The sequence below is a fragment of the Myotis brandtii genome, unplaced genomic scaffold (assembly GCF_000412655.1).
Source record: "Myotis brandtii unplaced genomic scaffold, ASM41265v1 scaffold454, whole genome shotgun sequence".
In the NCBI taxonomy this organism is placed as follows: Eukaryota; Metazoa; Chordata; class Mammalia; order Chiroptera; family Vespertilionidae; genus Myotis; species Myotis brandtii.
In genome coordinates this window covers 519,660-539,626 of record NW_005367354.1, presented here as the reverse complement: position 1 = coordinate 539,626, position 19,967 = coordinate 519,660, and the positions used below count along the sequence as shown (strand labels likewise).

The 19,967-nt window shown below is 45.7% G+C and overlaps 1 protein-coding gene across 1 annotated transcript in view; it reads left to right on the top strand.

Moving 5' to 3' along the window:
- Positions 1–19,967, top strand: part of BRE (brain and reproductive organ-expressed (TNFRSF1A modulator)) — a 343,490-nt gene that overhangs the window by 294,488 nt on the left and 29,035 nt on the right. The window contains exon 11 of the mRNA XM_005874839.2: positions 17,556–17,709. Coding sequence (XP_005874901.1) covers positions 17,556–17,709 — 154 coding nt within the window. The remainder of the gene's footprint in view (positions 1–17,555; positions 17,710–19,967) is intronic.

Sequence of the window (19,967 nt, the reverse complement as noted above, 5' to 3'; positions counted from 1 at the left end):
CAGATTACTGGGACGGGTGAGTAGAGAGCAGAAATTTAAGAAGGGGACCGGAATTGGGGGAAAAGATAATGAGTTTGAACATACTGAGTTTGAGGAGTTTATGTGATAAGCTGGTGGCAGTATTCAGTAAGTGTCCAGAAATGTGACACTGAGCTTAGAAGAACCATCCTGATTGATGCAGATTGTGATCCACAGAGCACATAGCGTGGGGCTGGTGGGACAGCACAGGACTTGCCTGTAATGTGAGAGCCCTGGAAACAGCTCCAGGGAGGGCAACAGCTGGTCCTGGAGGGTGGCTAATCAGCGACAGAGGTAAGATGAGATCCAGGAGAGAGGGGCACCGGAAGGCAGGAGTGGGAAGGGAGGTGAAAAGGAAAGGCATTTGTGTTGGTAATTAATGGTCATTGTGTGCGCGTTGGAAGAGTGAAAGAAACATCCCTGCATTCTGGTGGGAGCCAGGTGTTCATGGGTGACACATTGATTGACAGAGAAGAAGCTGAGCCAATCTTCTTTCAAGAGTTGGGGGATTGAAGGAAAAGTGAATGAGTGGTGGCTAATAGAGGGGTGGTCCAGACGGGTACTTTGGGGGATAAGAGGTTCTCCAGCATGGCGAGAAGGAACCAGTCGGGAGGGGGACGAAATTTAGAGGGAAAAGAGGGAGATCATGGAGAGAGCAAATCCTGGAGGAGCCTTAGTGTGGAAGCTGGGCTGCAGGTCAAGGAGGAAGTTTTAACAAGAGGAACTCGGCCTCCTCTGAGACAGGAAGAGAGGATGCAGACAGAGAGTGGTAAGAGGTGTGGGGAGGGAGGGCCAGGAAATGGAGATATTTGCCCTTGAGCATCCATTTTCCCTAAGAAGTTAGAAGCAGGATTGTTTCCTGAGTGAAGGTGTCAGGATGGATTTAGGAATTGTAAAGAGATGGGAAGTTTTGGAATAGTCATCAGTGTGGACAAAATTTCAATTGTTTAATTATCTCTCTGTTACCAGCACCTGACAGTGCCTGGAGTATAGTCAGCACTCAAAATGTCTCTGAATGAATGGATTTTAAAATTGTCAGAGAGGAGGATTTTAGGAGTCACTGTTTTCCAGCTGGGGCGTGAGTAGATGATGAGAAGGTTCAGGGTGTGGCCACAGGGAAGTGGGTGCTGGATGGGTTGCCTTGTAAATGCCAAAAAGTCAGGATGGAGACAAAGACCTGAAGCAGGTGTGGATGTTCTCAAGAACACTAGTGTGCAACCAGGAGGCTGAGTAGATGACCGCGAAAATGACCAACAGAGGTGACCTAGCCAAATGGTCTGAGCGTCAATGAGATACTTTCTTTGCAGGGGCAAGTGTGAAGGTGTAGGCAGGTCTGGGGAAATAAGTGAAATAAGTGGCTTCTACTCAGGGGGGTGGCCCAGGGAGAAAGCCGGGTTTCACCTGAGACAAGGAGGTGGCATTCTAAGGACAAGGGGGAGGCGGCTGCTGGAATAGGAGCAGAGGCAGCTGTGGGGCAGGGGGGCGGGGGGGGGGTTACTAGGTGTTTGTCCTGAGGGGAGCCCAAGTGACGGAGGGCATTGGGAAGAGTCAGGAGGACACAGATGTGTGTAGAGATGGAAGATGAGCCTCACTAACATGAGAGACTGATTAGGGAGGAAGGCGGTGGGGGGGGGGGGGGGGGGGGGGGGGGGGGGGGGTTACTAGGTGTTTGTCCTGAGGGGAGCCCAAGTGACGGAGGGCATTGGGAAGAGTCAGGAGGACACAGATGTGTGTAGAGATGGAAGATGAGCCTCACTAACATGAGAGACTGATTAGGGAGGAAGGCGGTGGTGCGGAAAGAGGTCTCTAAGGGTCTGCACAGAGGCAGTGGGTAAGAAGGCAGCTCTAGCAACAGAGAGTCCTGCTGGGAAACTTGTTACAGAGCTCAGAAAGCACAGTGAGCCTGGCGGTCGGGTTGCCCCGCACCTCCCCAACAAACGCACGTGGTCTGGGAGAGCGACTCCAGAGGCCTGGCCTGTCCCGGCTCCAGATCCACCAGGCACACCTCGCGGCTACGCTGACCATAGCTCTTCTTCAGTGCTCCTCCGTCTGTGGGCCGCCGAGTGTTGCCTGTTACCTGCCTGTGAGAGACACACACAGAAATTGAGAGTAAACACCCAGAAATGTTATAGCAGTTTGCTGCTGCTAGGGCCGCTAAGCACATAACGGGGGTTTCAGTCATTCGGTTTTATTTTAAAATCAGTGGCAGATTGGGAATCAAAACAAAACAAAACTGGTCCTTCGCCTCACAGTTTACAAGCCCTCAGCCTGAGGCCTTGACATGGAAACACCTGCTCCTCAGAGCCGGCCCAGTGGCCTGTCACCTGCTCTGTCCTGTGGCCCCTGCGACGCTCACCGTCTGTCCAACCAGTGTTCCCTGGCCACCGAGTTCAGCCCCTTGTGAGCAAACCATGGAAGAGCGTGGACCCTCGGCTAGTGTCACCGACAGGCTGCCCTGAGCGGCCACCGGAGCCACTGTGGACACCGTGGAGTGGGCGCTCTGAATGCTACCACCAGGTGCACAGGCAGCGTGGGAGGCAGAGTAGAGCTGCCCCTGGGCCAAGACTTAGCCAGCCAGGAATCTCAGGACAGAGCAAGGCCTGGGTCTTACTGTCTACTTGTTATTGTGTGCAAAGAAAAAGGGCACATCAGGAAGCAAAGCAAAAGGAAACAACGCCTGCACGGCAGCCAGTCAGGCTCTCCTCTGAACCCCAGTCCATCCAGTGCACCTCCTGCTTTTGTCCTTCTCACGCTGTATTGTGATTATTCTGATTACTGACACTCCCCAAAGATGAGCCCTTAGGGCAGAGTTCATTTTGCTTCATCTCAAAATCCCCGACCCTAGCAGGGGGTTAGTGCAGGTAGGGCACTCAGAGGACGAATCTACAACTCACATACTCTTTTCTCACTTGACTTCTAATAATGCATTTGGCCCTACTGTCCTACCAAATCGTAACTGATTTTCAATAGGTAAAACCCAGAGGCCATTCTGTGTGATGCTGAAAGATGCCTTCACTCTCACCGTCGAGAGTCCCTGGTCAGGAATGCTCATGGCCACCCTTGAGTTTCAGACAGGCAGCTCTCTCTTCTCTTTTTGTACAAGTCTGTCTTCTCTGTTCCTTAAACCAAATACACACACACACACACACACACACACACACACACGCGTGCGCGCGCGTGTATGTATGCATATAAAATAGGGGACCCACTTGGTAAAACCTTTCTCTAGACCTGGGGTTTCCACACCTCTCCTTGACCTAAGGTTGAGTGATGACTTAGCAAGTTGAACATATAAAGAATCAAACCTGTTTTTCCGTGGAACCAATTAATAATCTACCTGAAGTGAACTGTTGAAGCTTATAGAAACAAAGGTTTTCGTCACAGAGAGTATTGGCAGGTCATGCACGAGGTGGAGCAGGGAGAACCGCTGTTTGGTGGAGAGAGGCGTGCAGGCTGAATGAGAAGGTTCAGTGCCGAGTCCATAGCAGGCTCTGCGGAGGTGTGACCCGGTTTAGGTACTTTATTTTAAAGTCCTTTGGAACTTCCTTCTCTTTTTAATTCCTAATCTGATTTTTTTTCATCTGCCCTTGAATGCACTCTGTATGTGAACTTGGACTTCGGCATTTAAGTCTTGGCCTTTTCTCTGGAGACAGATGGGCTGTGCCACACCTTCTGTGGAAGGAATGCTAGAGGGGCCTCCCCAGAGCTGCCCAGCGTTTCAGCACTCTCCTTGACCCGGGAGACCTGGGTTGGCCCTGTGGATTAGGACAAGAGGTAGATCTAAGGTAGTTAGGCTGGTGGTAGTGTGTAGGCCCAGCTCTGTCGTACAACTGTAAGTCTAAACGAGCTGCTTCCTTGCCTTGAGTTCCAGTGTTCTTGCCTGTAAATGGGGTGACATGCCCACCTAGAAAATTACAGGTGAAACAGTATATGTGAGAGCATTTTTAAGCCATAAACTTATGTGAATGACAGTCACCAGGCCTCTGGAATTATCAGGCTGAAGCCAGGTGGATAGTCAGGGAGGCTATGGAGTCATTGCAGGATATTGATAGATGGGACTTTCTGGGACTTTCTGCAGGAGGAAAGCTGAGGGCCAAGCCTTCCGGGTTAATAAGTCCCTCAACTGAGCTTTGAGGAGAGAGGCTGTTAATCAGATGGAGGAAAGAAGACAGTAAACATTTTAAAAGAAAAGGAAGCAGCAGATCAATACAATGTTATGGAAACCATGGGAGAAGAGCAGGAGTGAGCAACAGTGTCAAATGCCATTAAAACCCCATAGATATGGCCATAAAATACTTTCCAAATCAAAAGTAAGAAAACAAGGAAATTGAAACATCAAAAATAAAAATTCTTAAAAGTCTGGGATCATTGTACCCTTGAGTGTAACTTACAAGATCTGAAAGACAAACATTACTGGCCTCCTTCCCGTCGGTTAGGACTGTACGTGTCCGTCTCAGACTTTTGTGCACTTTCTTCATCAATGACAGAGAACTGCCTGCCCGTAGCAACCCTGGCTCAGGTGGTAGATGAGCCAAAATGCCCCTGAGCAGAGCTCCTTCCAGAAGGTCAGAAACAAGCCATCATCTAAATCATAGCACCTGCGTGAAAAGCACATGGGCTCCGGCCCCAAGTGGGCAGGCTGATCCTGGCCTGTCTCCTTCAGGGCTGCAAGGACGGTGTCAGACTTCCCCGGGAAGGCACGTTCCCTAATAGAAAGGGTAAGAGAGACACGTGTTGCAGAAAGCACCCCGCACCTTGTAGGTGTTAATAAATGTTAATTTTCTTTCTTTTTCTTAGCATTTAAAAACATGACTTATTAGAATGAAGCACAAAGCCAGAAATCCATCCTCGCTCTGTCTGTAATCAGAGCTTTTTCAGGTTTGGGTGGATGAAGAACCACACTCACTCTGCGACAGCAGCGATGGTGGCTGCGGTGGCTGCTGCTGCAGGGAGACTTGCTGGGTGACGGCGGCAGGTGGTGTCCTCACAGGCCGAGGCCAGGGCCTGGGGCTCTCTGTGCACGGCCCAGGCAGCACACCTCCTGCCACAGGCTCCTCATTACCAAGTGGCACACGATCTCCAAGGCCCTTTCTGAACTGTGGTTTAGGAGTGTCCTCCGTTGTGACCAGACATGGAGATTTTTAAGGAAATATCTCTCCTATGTGCAGCTCAGCTCAGCCCAGCCCAGCCCTATAAGCACACCTGTCAAAACTCAGCCAAAAGGAAGGGAGTTGATGAAAAAGGGGTCATAGAGTCTGTGTGGAGCCCTCCAGGCCTGACCCGAACACCTTCTAATAAGCTTGGTGCACTAGTTCCCAAGTCCCAAGCAGCTCGACGCCCAGAGCAGGTCTGCGGTAGACAGGTGTGCCAACCCAACAGCCTGGGCTGGGAGCTGGGGGTGAGGGTGACCCGGAAACTACAGGCCACAGATGCCTACCAGTGTCGGGCTGGCGGGCCTCACCGGTGCCATGATTGTGTGGCCCACTCTAAATTAATATTTGTCATTTAAAAATATATATATATATTATTGATTTTTTACAGAGAGGAAGGGAGAGGGATAGAGAGTTAGAAACATTGATGAGAGAGAAACATCAATCAGCTGCCTCCTGCACACCCCCTGCTGGGGATGTACCCGAAACCAAGGTACATGCCCTTGACCGGAATCAAACCTGGGACCCTTGAGTCCGCAGGTCAACGCTCTATCCACTGAGCCAAACTGGTTAGGGCAATATTCGTCATTTTGACTTTGAGTCATTTAGAAATAAGTAGGAAGTTCACTGTAGAAAGATTTCTATCAAAAACAACAAAAAGAAAAATAGTTTTGGAACTTCCCAGAACATATCCTCAGTTTTGGGTGTGAATATGCTTTGTTGGGTAACACGGACCCAGTACCTTTGCTTGAACATGGTCTTATTCCTTTGAATTTGGATGTGCAAATCCAGCAGCTCATTTAGGTCAAGGGCTTGCCTCAACATGATCACCTTCTATTTACACAGTTTATGCTCTTTAATTCCAGTTTCTTAAATACGAGAATATGACTATTTAAAAACATCATTTTAGAGAGCAATCCTACCTTCATTCAAATAAAATTTCAAATTAAAATTGCTGTCAAAGAAGACCGTGAATTAATGTCCATTTCCCGACTGTGTCTCCCGCCGATGCTCGTAGAAGAAATAATGACCAAGGAGCTGGCCAAACAAGCAGTAATAACCAGACAGAAACTTGGATAGTTCACCCACCAACTAGGTCATCTTTAGATATACGAAGATTGATTACATTTCTGGTCTTCTTGTTTCAAAGAACAAAATCATTCACAAATAAGTAGTTTAGCAAAAAACGTAAAGCCTTTGCCTTAAAGGAGACACGTGTGAGAATGGGGAGAATACCGCGGTACACAAGCACAAAAGAAAATAGCTGACCAAGTTTTAATCAGGTTCCTCTGTTCACATGCTTCCTGGTCTGTGGTCAACCTTTGCTGCAAAACCTCGTTTGACCTTGGAGTCTCCAGAGCTGTGATTTTTTTAAGGGAAGAAGATTGTAGAATTAAAAGTGAAGAGTTCCTAAGGACTCTCGAATTGGCCTTAAATTCTAAAATGGGCAAAACTAAGTTGGAAGCTTAATTGAAAGAACATAGTTACTTTATGACTATGGCCTGTATTTTCTGAGCTGGCAGTCAGGTTGGGAGAAGAAATAATATAGCCTCAGGTTTATGTGTTTAATTGCTTCTAAGAGAAAAGCGGATAATAATAGGTATCCTTATGGATGTTTCCTATGTGCCAAGTGTTGTACAGATATTCATTATATCATGTGAACCACTCAATAGCCTCGCAAGGTAGGAATTATCCCATTTTAAAGATGAGAAAACCTAGACTCAGAGAGTTCAGTAAATTGCCTGAGGTCACCCAGGTAGTAACTGGCAGAGTGGGACTCAAGCCCAGATCCGTCAAGTCCACAGATCATGTTATTTCCACAGCACCATCCTGCTCGTACATTCCCGTAGGCCTTCACTGTGTCTATCAGGCACTTGCTGTGCACCAGACACTGTCCCCCATGCTTTATTTTCAACCTGAAGGCTAGAGTTTTTCTACTTTATGGATAAGAAAAGAGGCTCAGAGAGGTCAGTTAATCACCAAAGTTAGACAGCTGCTCAGTAGATCCTGGGTTGCCACCTCCGGAGCACACGTCGCCACTCAAACATTCAGCGTCACCAGAGCAGCTACTTCCTGTCTGCGTCCCCTGACGGAACTTAACCCAAAGCAACCAGAGAATGGAGTGCTTATCTTTGAATGTTCCCAAGGAAAATATCCCATACCTCCTAATCTGGTGAGTCAGAGAGTTCCCTATAATGTTAATACCCCAGAGCAATATAAACCTAGAATGGAGAATGCTTGGACAGTATCATCCACAAATAAAAAAATAAAGGTTTCTGCACAGGGGAATGCATGGTGACCAGGGCTCCTAACCCTGTCCTGTCACCCTGGAGGGGTACGGTTTCCAGACACTGCCCGAGGTTAGGCTTAAACGATGCCCCACCCCAATCTTACGCCCAAACCCAAATCCCAGACCCTTCCGTATGGCTGGTCCACATAGGAAGTTGGAGCTGTTTTGTAAGAGGAATTAGTTTCCACACTGAGAAGTGAATGACTGCTCTCCTTTAATAATAAATAACTTAGTTTTGATTTGTGCATCATACTTCCCAAACATCCTCCATTCTAGGGAATTTAGAGGATATTTAAATTGTAGGAACATGTCTGCCCGCCAGAGTGGATGGAATGGGATGTTTCCCCTAGAAGTGTTCAAGGGTAGCACCGCTCACATAGAAATGTCCATGTTCCTTTGCTTTGTGTTCACAACTCTCCACAGTTTGGCCTCCTTATCCAGAGCCCCTCTGCACCAGCATCCCAACCCCTTGGCCTGTGTCCCCTGCACCCTGGTCACTGGCAGTCCTCACTCTTTTCTCCTGTGGTTGTCAATGCTGTTCCTCTGCCTGGAATTCCCTCACCTTCCTCCCTCCCTTCCCAGCCATAACCTTCCACTTAGCCGCCTGTCAAAATCCTAAGACCCTGCTCGTCCAGCGAGCCTCCTGGGAGCCCTTGGGCAGATTGTCTTTCCACCCTGTGCCCCTGCAAGTACTGGCTCTGTTACCACCTCACCATCCTCTCCCGTGGAAGGAGGGCAGGCCAAGCTCATGCTGCACCGTGAGGAGGAGCACAGGGCTGTCGGCTCACTTCCCTGGAGCCGCTCGTAGCGCGCTCGAATGCTTGTCAAATTGCATATTTGTTGCTGTTTTCTCTAAAACATAAAGCTCATCACCAGCTCCTTGAAAACAACAACAACCAGATGAGTTACAGGCTTTCCTTCCGAAAGCCACGTTAGTCATCCTTCACTTCGGAGGAGTCAGGATAGTTGCACATTTGTACCTGGAAGGATGTTCTAGTTTCTCAAGACGAATTCAAACGGACCAGTGCCAGTCCCCTACTTAACGATTTTAAACTTGTTCTTTTCTTCTAACCATCTGCATTTGGTACACTGTCCATGGATTTGTTAAATTAAAAGCTTATGACTCTTTAAAGACGTGGCCCAGTTTTTAAGTGCCAAAAATTTTTGCATTTGAATATATTTTAACTTATTTAAGGATTCTTTTAATAAAATTATTCCCTAATTTAGCCAGATTTCCTTTTTAATCTCTCCAGGCTAGGAGTTATTTACTGTGACTAAATTATGTTAAAGATAGAAGTTGAAACAGTACTAAATGCTATTTATGGTGTTCTCTCCTGCTATGTTCCTTTCTGCATCTCCTAAAGCCTGTCTCCTTTTTCACATGCCTAGTGTAGTCAGTACGTCCTCACTTGGATGGTCTGTGCCAGTCATCACTACACACATGGCCACCTGCTGTGCGTCCCATCCAGTGGAACACAGGCGAGAATATAGTAACAACAAGTACTCTTGTTAGCAGTCCAGCAAGGACTGGATTATGTGGACACGGAGGACGGGGAAATCCCTGAGTGACAGAGCAGGCACGAAGGCCTTCCTGGAAGAAGATGGGGCTGGGACCAGGTCACAGAAACAAGAGCAGGTTGCAGGGACAGAGCAAGGAGCCAGGCCCGAGGAAATGCCAGGATCCAGACGGGAAGCACCCCCAGAGGACACAGCCCATCGCAAGGCAGGAAGTGCAGAGAGCCACAGGCATCCGCCTCTAGGATGTGGGTCCTCAGCTCTAGCGTGGGGCCTGTGACTAGGAATATGCTCACCGAACGTGGGAGGGGACGATGAACCATGGGATGCAGATAGAGAAGCTGGGGCGAGGCAGGGTTCCGGTGGTCCGGGCTCGGCCTCTAGTACCCTGCTTTGATCCTGAGGACCCGCCTGGGGGCCGTGTTTGGGAGTAGGAGTTGGAAGCAAGCAGAGTTCTAGGACAGAGGCATTTCCTGGTACAAACTGAGTCTTGATGAGAGAAACCAGGAAGGGAAAGGGCCCTCCAGGCGGGAGAGCAGCTTGGCTGTGAGCTTCCCAGGGCAGCATCGGCTTCCGCCTCCTCTGCCACCCATTGCTCTCCTCGTGTGCAAGGAGAGGCAGTGAGGGGGGAAAGGGGGGGTTGTAAAATAGGCATGTTGTGGCTTTTCTGAATTGAATATATATATATGATAACAAAAGAGCCAAGTAAAAAGTAGAAAATTATGTTTACACAAAGTTTATTGACTTCTTCCCTCTGTATGAACTATTCCCCAGACTCCAATTCTGATTCAGCTTTTAACTTTCTAGAACCAACTCAGAGCCCATCTCCTTTGCAGAGCTCTCCTCAAGCATGGACCCCATGTACGCACTTCATCCGTCACATTAACGGCTGAACTGGAATCGCTTACTCGCCATTTCAGGTTTCCTTGTCCAGCCCATGAGCTCAAGGGCGTGTCCACCTTCATTCTTCTTGGCACTCTCTCTTCCAGTTGATAAATTTGGGAGGAAAAGAAGGGACACACAGGAGGGACCCATCTGACCAGCTGATTTTGCCAAACTGAGTATTCTCAGGAGAAAACGTACCTCTTGTAGGCACCTGTATTCCAGGTTTCATGCACTTTTTTATTCTCTGAGTTTCATTTTCTTCACAGCGTTGGTGTGTGTATTTTATTTTTTTTCATGAAGACCATTCAGCTTCCCTGACCCTCTTAGTTTTATAAATGCTCTCATTTTTAAAAGTAATATTTATTTGAAAAGTATATATATATATACACACACACACACATTCTACAGCCTTGACAACATGAGTATTATTGGGTTTTTAAATGTTTGTCAATATAATGGATATGAAATTGAATCTCATTAAGGTTTTAGTTTGCATTTGCCTTCTCTTTTCTTTATTTAGTTCAATAAGCATTTGTTGAGTATTTCTCATGTGTCCTGTATCCTGTACTGTATAAATAGTAGACATACTAAAATAACTAATTTATGGTCCCTACCCTAGGAGCTCACAGTCTTCACAGCAAGTCATACCTGAGAGGCATATCCGAGCTCTTAAGGTGCATTTGCAGAGGTCAGAGTCTGAGGTGGGGCCCAGGCGTCTGCACGTTCATTCCATGGCGATGCTGATGCTCACCCCCGTTGAGAACCTCTGATCGTGTGGGAGGAGACGCCTAGCTGATCCAGTCTGTTTGTGTGGCAGGGAGAGACACCTGCTCTTCCTGGGCCACCTCGGTGGCTTGCCTTTCATCGCAGGCTCTTGCATTTTTATGTGAATGGCTCACTGGGTGTTGGAATGATTAATTTGTGTCTATAAAGTACCTCAAAAGCAATTGCTAAACAAAATACAAGCGGGGGCTGGTTTCCTATAATTCAACTATCTGGGACAGCTGTAAACCTGGAAGGAAACAGCAAACAACCACCGAAGGAGGAGGAGGGGAAAGAGAAGGGGTTGGAAGAGGGGGAGGGGCCGGAGGGGTCGGTCACTGAACTGAGGACAACAGCCCGGAGCTCACACTGCATCTCTTCACGTTGGCGCAGCACCTGCTCCGTGCCAGGCTCTGGTCTAGATGGACAGTCAGCGTCCCTGACTGCAGGAGCTGAGACATGTCGGTGACAGACAAAAGGAAAAGAGAGGATACTGAGACAGAGTTGGCCTTGGTGAGAAGTGGCAAAGGAAGAAGAAGCCGGGTAGAAACAGAAAACAGAATAGAGTAGAGAATGTGTGTGGTCGGGACAAACAGCCTGTCACTCCCCATGAACCCTGGGACCTCAGGGTTCCACCCTAAAGGTACATCAGCTCAGAGCAGTGGACAGCGTGGGAGTGCGGCTCTTAGGGGACGTTTGTGGAAGGGCAGGCTCAGTCTCCCTTAACACTGGGTGGTGTGTTCTCCATCATCGAGAAGGCTAGCTTTTTTCCAGACTATTTACTGAGATGTGCAGGTATTTTCCAAGTTTGGAAAGATCTCCATCAAAATAGTTAAAATTTAAGCACCATGAAAGCTTATGCTCTCATTTTCAGAAATTTCGCGCATCTGAAATTTCACTTATAAAGCCGATTCAGAAGAGAAACTAAAGAAAAGGGGACACATTTAGTACCTGCTCGGTTTTTGTTCAGTCCTTTCAACAATACAACCAGATAAGAGTTCTCACCCCCGTGTTGCAGATGAGAACATCAAGATTCATAGACAGTGGTGCTGGGATTTGAACCCTTTTTATCCGACTCCGAAGGCTGTGCCTTTGCCCACTATACCGTGCTGTCTCCTCCCACATTAGAATTTAGAGCAAAATTCAAGAAACTCCAGGCTTCAGTTTGATGATAGTAAAACCCCAAAGGTAACCTGTTTACGCGATTAAATCACACAAAAGATAGTGAAAGTTGGAAACCAGTTTAACAAAACCTGGTTAATATTTATTCTCTGGTCTCCTTAACGAAAGGCAGTGGTGCTGTTAAAAAGAGATGTTTGGTGCCTTGACTAGGGCTACTTCTGAACTGGAAACTTTATATTTCTTGTATTTTGGATACGTGGCCTTTAACTTTCTATGTGAGACCCCATGTGTCTCAAAGGGTTAGCACGTAGTTAGAAGGATGGGGTGGTTAGTAAGCAGGTGGCCGACTCCCCTAATGGTTGTGTACCCAGGAGGGGTAGCCTGAAATGAGCTGTACACACTGCTCGGGAAGACACCGGGGGGGGGGGGGGGGCGGGGGTACAGCAAGCCCCTGGGGCTAAAACTGTCTCCTCCGAGGCTTCGAGGAACCCAAGGCCTGGAGATGGGAGCATAACCATAACCACCACAAAGTGTCCTCCCTACTAACCGAGAGCACAGGGAGGAAGCAGGGGAATGTACAGTGTGAGGGTTGGAGAAATGAAATAATGGCCGACTGGTGAATAATGATGAAAATATGTGATGATGTGACTCCCAGGGAAGCAATTATGGTTAACCCCTCATTTGTTTGGCATTTTCAAGGATTGAACTGTCCCACATAACTGAATTTTCCAGACAGCTAAAACTTTCCTATTTATGTGCCCTGAGTGTTTTTTAACCATGCTTGGTGGAAACATTTCTGAAATAGATTATACAATTATCCTGCCTTCTTGAACAGGAGCTGCAAGAAATAACATTTCCTGAGATGCCTTTGATTGAAAGTCTGAGAAGACCCGATTCAAAGAGGTTTAAACAGTTAGGACCTGTAATTGCCTCACATAAGAAAACCCTCAGAGCTGGCAATTCCGAGGGTGACAAAGTCAGTGCCTCAGTGACTCCCGTGGTCACGAGATGGGTGCGCAGCTCCCGGCCTCAGGATCTCACACGCTAAGATCTAAGGCCGAACGGGATGAGGGCTTCTCCTTACGTGTGTCTTTAATCGGAGAGGGAAATATTTCTCAGAAGACCCCCAGCCGACTTCCCCTGGGTCCCGTCAGTGGGACTGAGTCACCGTTCCCTGCCTGGCTCCTGAGAAGGCGGAGAGAGTGGATAGCCAGCTCTTGGGCCTTTGGAGTGGGGGGTGGGCGGTGGGGGGAGCTGCCTAAAGAAGGATGGCGAGTGGCTGTGGGTAGGCACCCAGGAGCGTGCCGTGGTTTCCAGGACGGGGGTGAACATCACGTACTGTGTGGCTGTAACTGGACAGATCATTGAGCTTTTTATTCCTACACTAAGTGGCCCCAGATTGGGTCCTTTTTTATTTCCTAAGTCTGCTTTTATTTATTCTCTCTCCTTCCTCAGACTGCTAGTTATCACTACTCACTATTCAAGTGCCTTGCCCTCATCTTGCCATAAGGAGATTTTTTTCTGGAAAAACCATATCCTCAAACTTGTTAGAATTACGTCTGAAATGTTCTGAGTATCTGACAGCTGTCCTGTGGATCAGACACACAGTGTCTGGTTTCTTTTGGTTGTTCAGGGTCATTTCCATTGTTGAGGTTTTGGAGTAGTGAGGTTTCTAGAGAGCCTTGTGCACCTCCATACTGCTTGGTGAGAGGAGGAATCTTTGGGGCAGGTAAGCTTGTTTATAGAGAAGGTGAGGCTGCGTCCGTCTGTCCATCTGAACGCAGCATGGCTGCGAGGCAGCTGTGCACTTGGCTCCCTCTCAGTGTGGCTGGCCAGTGGCTCTGGGCACTCCCGGGCTCCAGAATGGGACTAGCGGTCCGGGAAGGAGCCCTGTGAGCTCCAGGCTGTGCAGAGTTAGAGTGTGGGGGTGTGACTTGTTTCAACAGGCTCTTGAAGAAAGTCATGCTTTGAAATGGTTACTGGGATTATACTGAGCAAGTGAGGACCATCCCTTCTGTGGACAGAGAGCTGACCAAAACCCAGTCTCTGTGTACAGGAAGAAGGAAATAGAAAGCAGTTGTCAAAATAACCCTGACAGTGAGTAACTGACCCAAATGGAATGATTCTACTCCGGGAATCAGACATGAGCCAGTGGGTGGGGGTGGGTGCTGAGGAAGCAAATGGTTAAAGTGTTTAATTTTGATAAAGCTGAAACTCTGTGCTCAAGCTCCTTAGAAGCTGGGCGTTCCTTCAGAGCCAGTCAGCTGTGTGAATGAAGGCCGAGAGCTGTGGTTCCCAGCTCTTGTTGGCTGTGCCCCACCTAAGCATCTCTAAAATCCTCATGTCCCCCTGTGACATGTAATTCTTATTATTGAAAAAGTGAGCTCCTATTCACGCGGAGGAAGCCTAAAAGGCCATTAACTTGGTCTAAACAAGCTTCCAAAGAACATGGTGTCCATGGAAGAGAAAAATTAAAGAACAAAAGGACAGTTGAAGTACTGAGGAAGAAATCTCTAATAAATTGTTAAAAAATAATAATAATATGAAGTGATATGAAAAAATAGCAAATAAAGTTTCAAAACATAATAGAGAACTGAAATGCATAAATATGTCACAACATATATTTATATACTGTATAGGAGGCCCTTAGAACCATAAGAAATGCCAAAAATTCACTGTTAATAACTCATTCTCGAATTGCCCCCTTAAAAATCAAGTTGCCCCCCTGTGGGGCATGTGCCCCACATTGGGAACCACTGGTCTAAAGTCACAATTTACTGCACATCAGAAAGTCATGAGGTAGCCTATAGGCCAGTGATGGCGAACCTATGACACACGTGTCAGAGGTGACACGCGAACTCATTTTTTTGGTTGATTTTTCTTTGTTAAATGGCATTTAAATATATAAAATAAATATCAAAAATATAAATCTTTGTTTTACTATGGTTGCAAATATCAAAAAATTTCTATATGTGACACGGCACCAGAGTTAAGTTAGGGTTTTTCAAAATGCTGACACGCCGAGCTCAAAAGGTTCGCCATCACTGCTATAGGCGAATGGTAAGAGACAGGAGCATCGGGGATAAGGAAAACAGGTTTTGTTTTTCTTTAGTTCTGACTAATTTGTACCATTCAAATCATTCTTACAAGAAGAATGCAAAGTATTTCTCATAAATATTTTCATTAACTCCTTCATATGCTGAGAACATTTTTAAAGAAGCCAGTCCTTTATTGACTGCTGACTTATACAAGCAGGATACAACTTAGCCAGGTCGAGCCAGATATTTTTCTAATTTTCTCCTCTGTGAATTAGTATGTGGATTACTGATTTTCTCTCTGAAATACTCTGACCATTCCTGCCCCCTAACAGTCTAGTCCTTGTGTTCAGATTTTAATATTGGCTTCAACTATATTTTTTTAGAAAAAAATCTCCATGGAGAAATAATTGTGTAACCAATGCTTTTGTGGGATCATGGTACTTATCAGCATATAGCTGGATAGCAATTTAAAAAAAAAAAAATCAGAACAACTCACTTCCTTAAGTCAATACATTTGCATTCACATTTTGAATTATTTCTGATGCTAATTGGGCATTTAGGGGAACAGAGTATATGGTTCAAAAGTAGGTGGGAAAATCATTTTTTTCAGCATATCAAAATACCAGCAATTCATTTTTAACAAACAAACAAAAAAAAAAACAGGAACAAAAATTATGATGCATTCCATAGTCCCAAAAAAATGGATTGCTTGAGAATCATGAAGCCTATAGTATTATCTGTATTACTTTGATACTGAATGGTGACAGTGTTTTGCTTTAAATTAGTCCATTCTTGCCATTGAATTCCATTATTTAAAACTGTGGCTTTTTTGAATGGGAGATTACTACATGTACTTTTCAACCATGCTGTTGGTGATTGTTTTCAGGGTTAATCCAAATCTTGTTTTATATTTGGAAACTTATCCATAATGTAAACCTAATTTAAGTAACGTGAATAGGCATCGTTTCTAAAATTAATCTGAAGAAATAAAATGAGTAATCAGGAAAGACATTAACTTATTTTAGAAAGCAGTTTTTATTCAAAATGACTGAAGATGTTACTGATCATGTTTTGTAATATAAGGGACTCAAAGGGGCTTTCTGGATCGAATTATTTATAATTTGAATCAGTCTGTTTTTCCTATTTGGTATTGTTCCTATATGTTACTAAATCTCTGCATTGGCACAAATAGACATTGAGACTGCACTGAGGCAGAAAATGTGACTAAAGAGTGGACATGCAGACTCTCGCCACTCTTCTTTGGTTGTGGTGTGATTCAGAGGCAGAAAGCCCCACACCCTGAGTCAGAGGCAGGTCCACTCCGGGCGCTAAGAGGCCTGACCACTGGGCCTCTTCTTATATTTCTTGTTTTTTTGTTTGTGTGTGTGTGTGTGTGTGTGTGTGTGTGTGTGTTTAAGTTTCTTGTAAACCTAATTTTTTCTTCAAGAAATCATAGTGGGTTCTAAGAGGACCTAGTCCAAGTCAAATGTCACCCTAAACTGGCATAATAATAGAGTATGTGGGGTTTCTTTTTTTCACATATTTGTCTTATGTCACCAAAAAGATGAACCTTGTATATCCTTCACAGCAGACACTTGAACTTACTGAATAGTAATTGTGACATAGGGAGCATGTGGTGAGCAGGTCATGCCAACATCCATGAGAGCAGAAGGCAGCGCGGGCCCCTGGAAGGAGCTTCGGGTTTAAATCATGAGATGAGATCTGAGTCCTGCCCCTGCCCAGCTGTGGCATGAGCGAGGTAGTAAACCTGTTGGAGGCTCAAGTTTGTTCATCTGTTAAAGGCAGGCGGCAAAAACAGCGTCTGCTTCGCGTAGTTATATCTTTCAAATTGGATGAAGTATGTAGAAGTACTCTGTAAAGTACACATTTTTCTTGTTGTTGTTTTTGATGTATTAATGTGCCTGTTCTTTGTCCTGGAAATGGATAACATTCACACAAATATACATAACATACCTTGAGGACTGTGCTATTGAAACAGTCTGTATTTTTTAATGATGGTTTGCCTCAACTAAAAACAGTGTCATTTTCTTTTTAAAAAGGGAGTTAAAGAACTCCAATTGAGCAGATGATGTTAACAGCAAAGATTAGACTCATTGTGCACTGCAACAGTAGACACATGTGGCGCTCAGATCTGCTCCTGTTGCATTCCATTTAGGAGCTCCCACAGCTTAGGGGATGGATGTAGTAAAGCAGACAGAAAAGCTTGGAACTGCTGAGTATCCTGCTTGACTGGAAATAAAGGGGTAACTTTATTTTTTCTGGGGTTCCAGCTGCCATGTCCTATAAGACAGAAAGATTATCGTCCGCCCTCTTGGTGATCCCCTTTCTGAATTCATTATCGAAGGACACCCTCCACCCCATCAGATTGTAGGTGAGGAAGACACTGCCAACCTGTGAAGAGTTTATGGTATAACAGAGACTTAAAATAGGTGTACAACCAGCTCCGTAGAATACTGGGCAAGGCACGAGCCACAGGAGAGTTCAGATGGCGTTCCTTCAGCACCTACACACCATGCCTCAGATTGGTTCAAGTTTCATTTTCATGTGATTTGCCTCTGCCTAGATTGTAAGCTCCTTGAAGGCAGGAAGGGCACCTTGTATTTCTTGGTCCCTCTCTCCACACTTTCTACCTAAGCCTCAACTGGTATTTATGGTATAAATAGAGTTTTGTACCCAACATTCAGATTTATCCAAAAAATTGTAATTAAGATGCACTTAACCCTAACTTTCTTTTCCTTTTTACTGTGTTTGCAGTTGACCTGCCCCTGTTTTTCCCTCGAGACCAGCCGACTCTCACATTTCAGTCCGTCTACCACTTTACCAACAGTGGACAGCTTTATTCCCAGGCCCAAAAAAATTACCCATACAGCCCCAGATGGGATGGAAATGAAATGGCCAAAAGAGCAAAGTAAGTGAATCCATTGTTATTTCCCACAGGTGAGAACATGTTATCTAGTTTAGGGGTTGGCAAGCTGTTGCCCACAGGCGAAAGCCTGCCCTGTGCCTGTTTTTGTAAATAAAGGTTTATTGACATACAGCCACACCCATATCTTTACTTATTCTCTCTGGCTATTCCCATGCTACAGTGGCAGAGTTTGTCATGGAAACAGACAGAATATAGCCTGAAAAGCCAAAAATTGCTGTTTGGCCCTTAACAGAAAAAGCTTTCCAACCCCTTGTCTAACCTCATCAGATGACCATGTTGTTGTTGTTGTTGTTGTTGTTAATGGATTATGGGATTTATCAGAAATCTACCTCTCTAGTTAGAGAAGTACTAGATAGAAATTAGAGTTGTGGATAAATGGTGTCAATGATGGAAATGTTGACAGCTGCTTTCATTTTTTTAAAAATATTTTCTGCAGCTTCAAGTAGGGCTGCATTTTCCTTGATTAAATAAGTAGCTTAGAACTATTAAAATCCCTATGGATGTCGGTTGGCAATTTGAGTGGCAGATGGTTAGTACCTTATCACTTTGAATCACACAAATGAAGAATTATCTATTAGGTGTCTTCTTCATTTGCTCACTCAAGATTTACTGAGCAACTACCATGTTCCAGGCAGTGTGCTCCATGCTGGGGTACAGTGATAAGCACGTTAGAAATTGTCCATGTCCTCTGGGGTCTATAGCCCAGCAAGAGAAATCAATGCCTCCATCACACCACACTTCTAACAGTTTTCAGGTTCCTGCTGACAAAACCTGGCCTTCCAGACCTAGAATGCTCTTGATTAGCAGGACTCCTTGCTCATGCCACCCCCTCCCTGAGACCTCGCTTCCTCCCAGGGTACCTGTTGGCATCTCCTATACTTTCTCTAGCACAAGGCCTTCACTTATAGCAGGATGGATCGGGACTCTTAAGTAACGATCCTCTGGGAATCCAGGCCTCCCCAGATTGACCTGAGGAATCTAGAGCTGCTGTTATCTGAAACTTCAGTGTGCCCTTTCTCCCTGTAGTGGTCTTTTTTACCGTGATACCCAAGTCTGAAATTCTATTTAAGGTAAAAGACAAGCATATGCAAATGTAACTTATAACAATGATTAAGACTTGCATACCTTGAAACAGACTCGAAAGGGGATTATAAAGTAAGTTTTCATGTTTGAGGCATTGTAATTGTTTAATTCTCTGGGCTTTCCCTGTATATACATAGGATCTGCCCCTAGAAGATGGGGTGTTATTTGTGGTATGTGCTGTGGAGTCTGAACCAGATGTGTCTTTGTGGTTTCCATGGCAAAGCTATCTTGGTGTGTGTGTGTGTGTTAAGTAGCCATCTATAGCATGTATATGAATTGAGTCTTTAAGGAGTTGCGGACCACAAGCCTATGATTTCAGTATGGGAATATTGTAAGCGAAGCTTGTTTATCTTAACAGATCAGTCCACAGAGTTGCAAGAGACATTTGCTTTATGTTAACACCAGTCTAAAGAAAACATCTGAAGTAATGTTGAAAAAAATCTGCTTTCTACTGTAGTTAGGAGAATCCATTTTAAGTGTAATAAAGGAAAAAGTCAGCAGCTCATGTTCAGAAGAAGACATAGAGTAAAAGCGCCTTCCTAAATCAAACAGAGTGGCTTCCCTGGGGCTACAGGAGGCTGGGCAGTGGATAAACACAACCAGGGCACTGTCCTGCAGTACAGACTTGAGACTGGTGGAGGTTGGAGAGAAAGGACAGGAGGAAAGGTCAACCGCAGCACTCCCTCCACACCCTGGTTCTTTGTCCTGTGAAAATATTGTATGTACACAGTGCATAAAAGGCCATAATTCACTTTGCGAGCTCTGCACGTGACATAAACACTCTCACAGTTTCTGAACAACAGTAGAGCCTTTGAGTGGAGTCGGCTGTTTATTCCCTCCTATAGAGCAAAATTCTAAACATGCGAACTCAGAAAGGACACTTGTTGGCATTGACTAGGGCTTTTCCCATGACTTGTGCTTCTTGCTCATGGTGGTCCAGCAAATGTTGTCCTCACAAGTGAAATCCCCTCTACCGGGTGAGCACAGGCTTTGAGGCCATGCATGCCCAGTTCCTCTCGTGAGGTCCATTCCCATGTGCTTCATAGCCTGGGCAGGGCTGTTTACCTCTTGAACTCCATTCTGTGAAGCAAGTCTGTAATTCCTCTCTATTTGAGTCTGTATTCCTCTCTTTTGCGGGGGGGGGGGGGTTGGTGCGG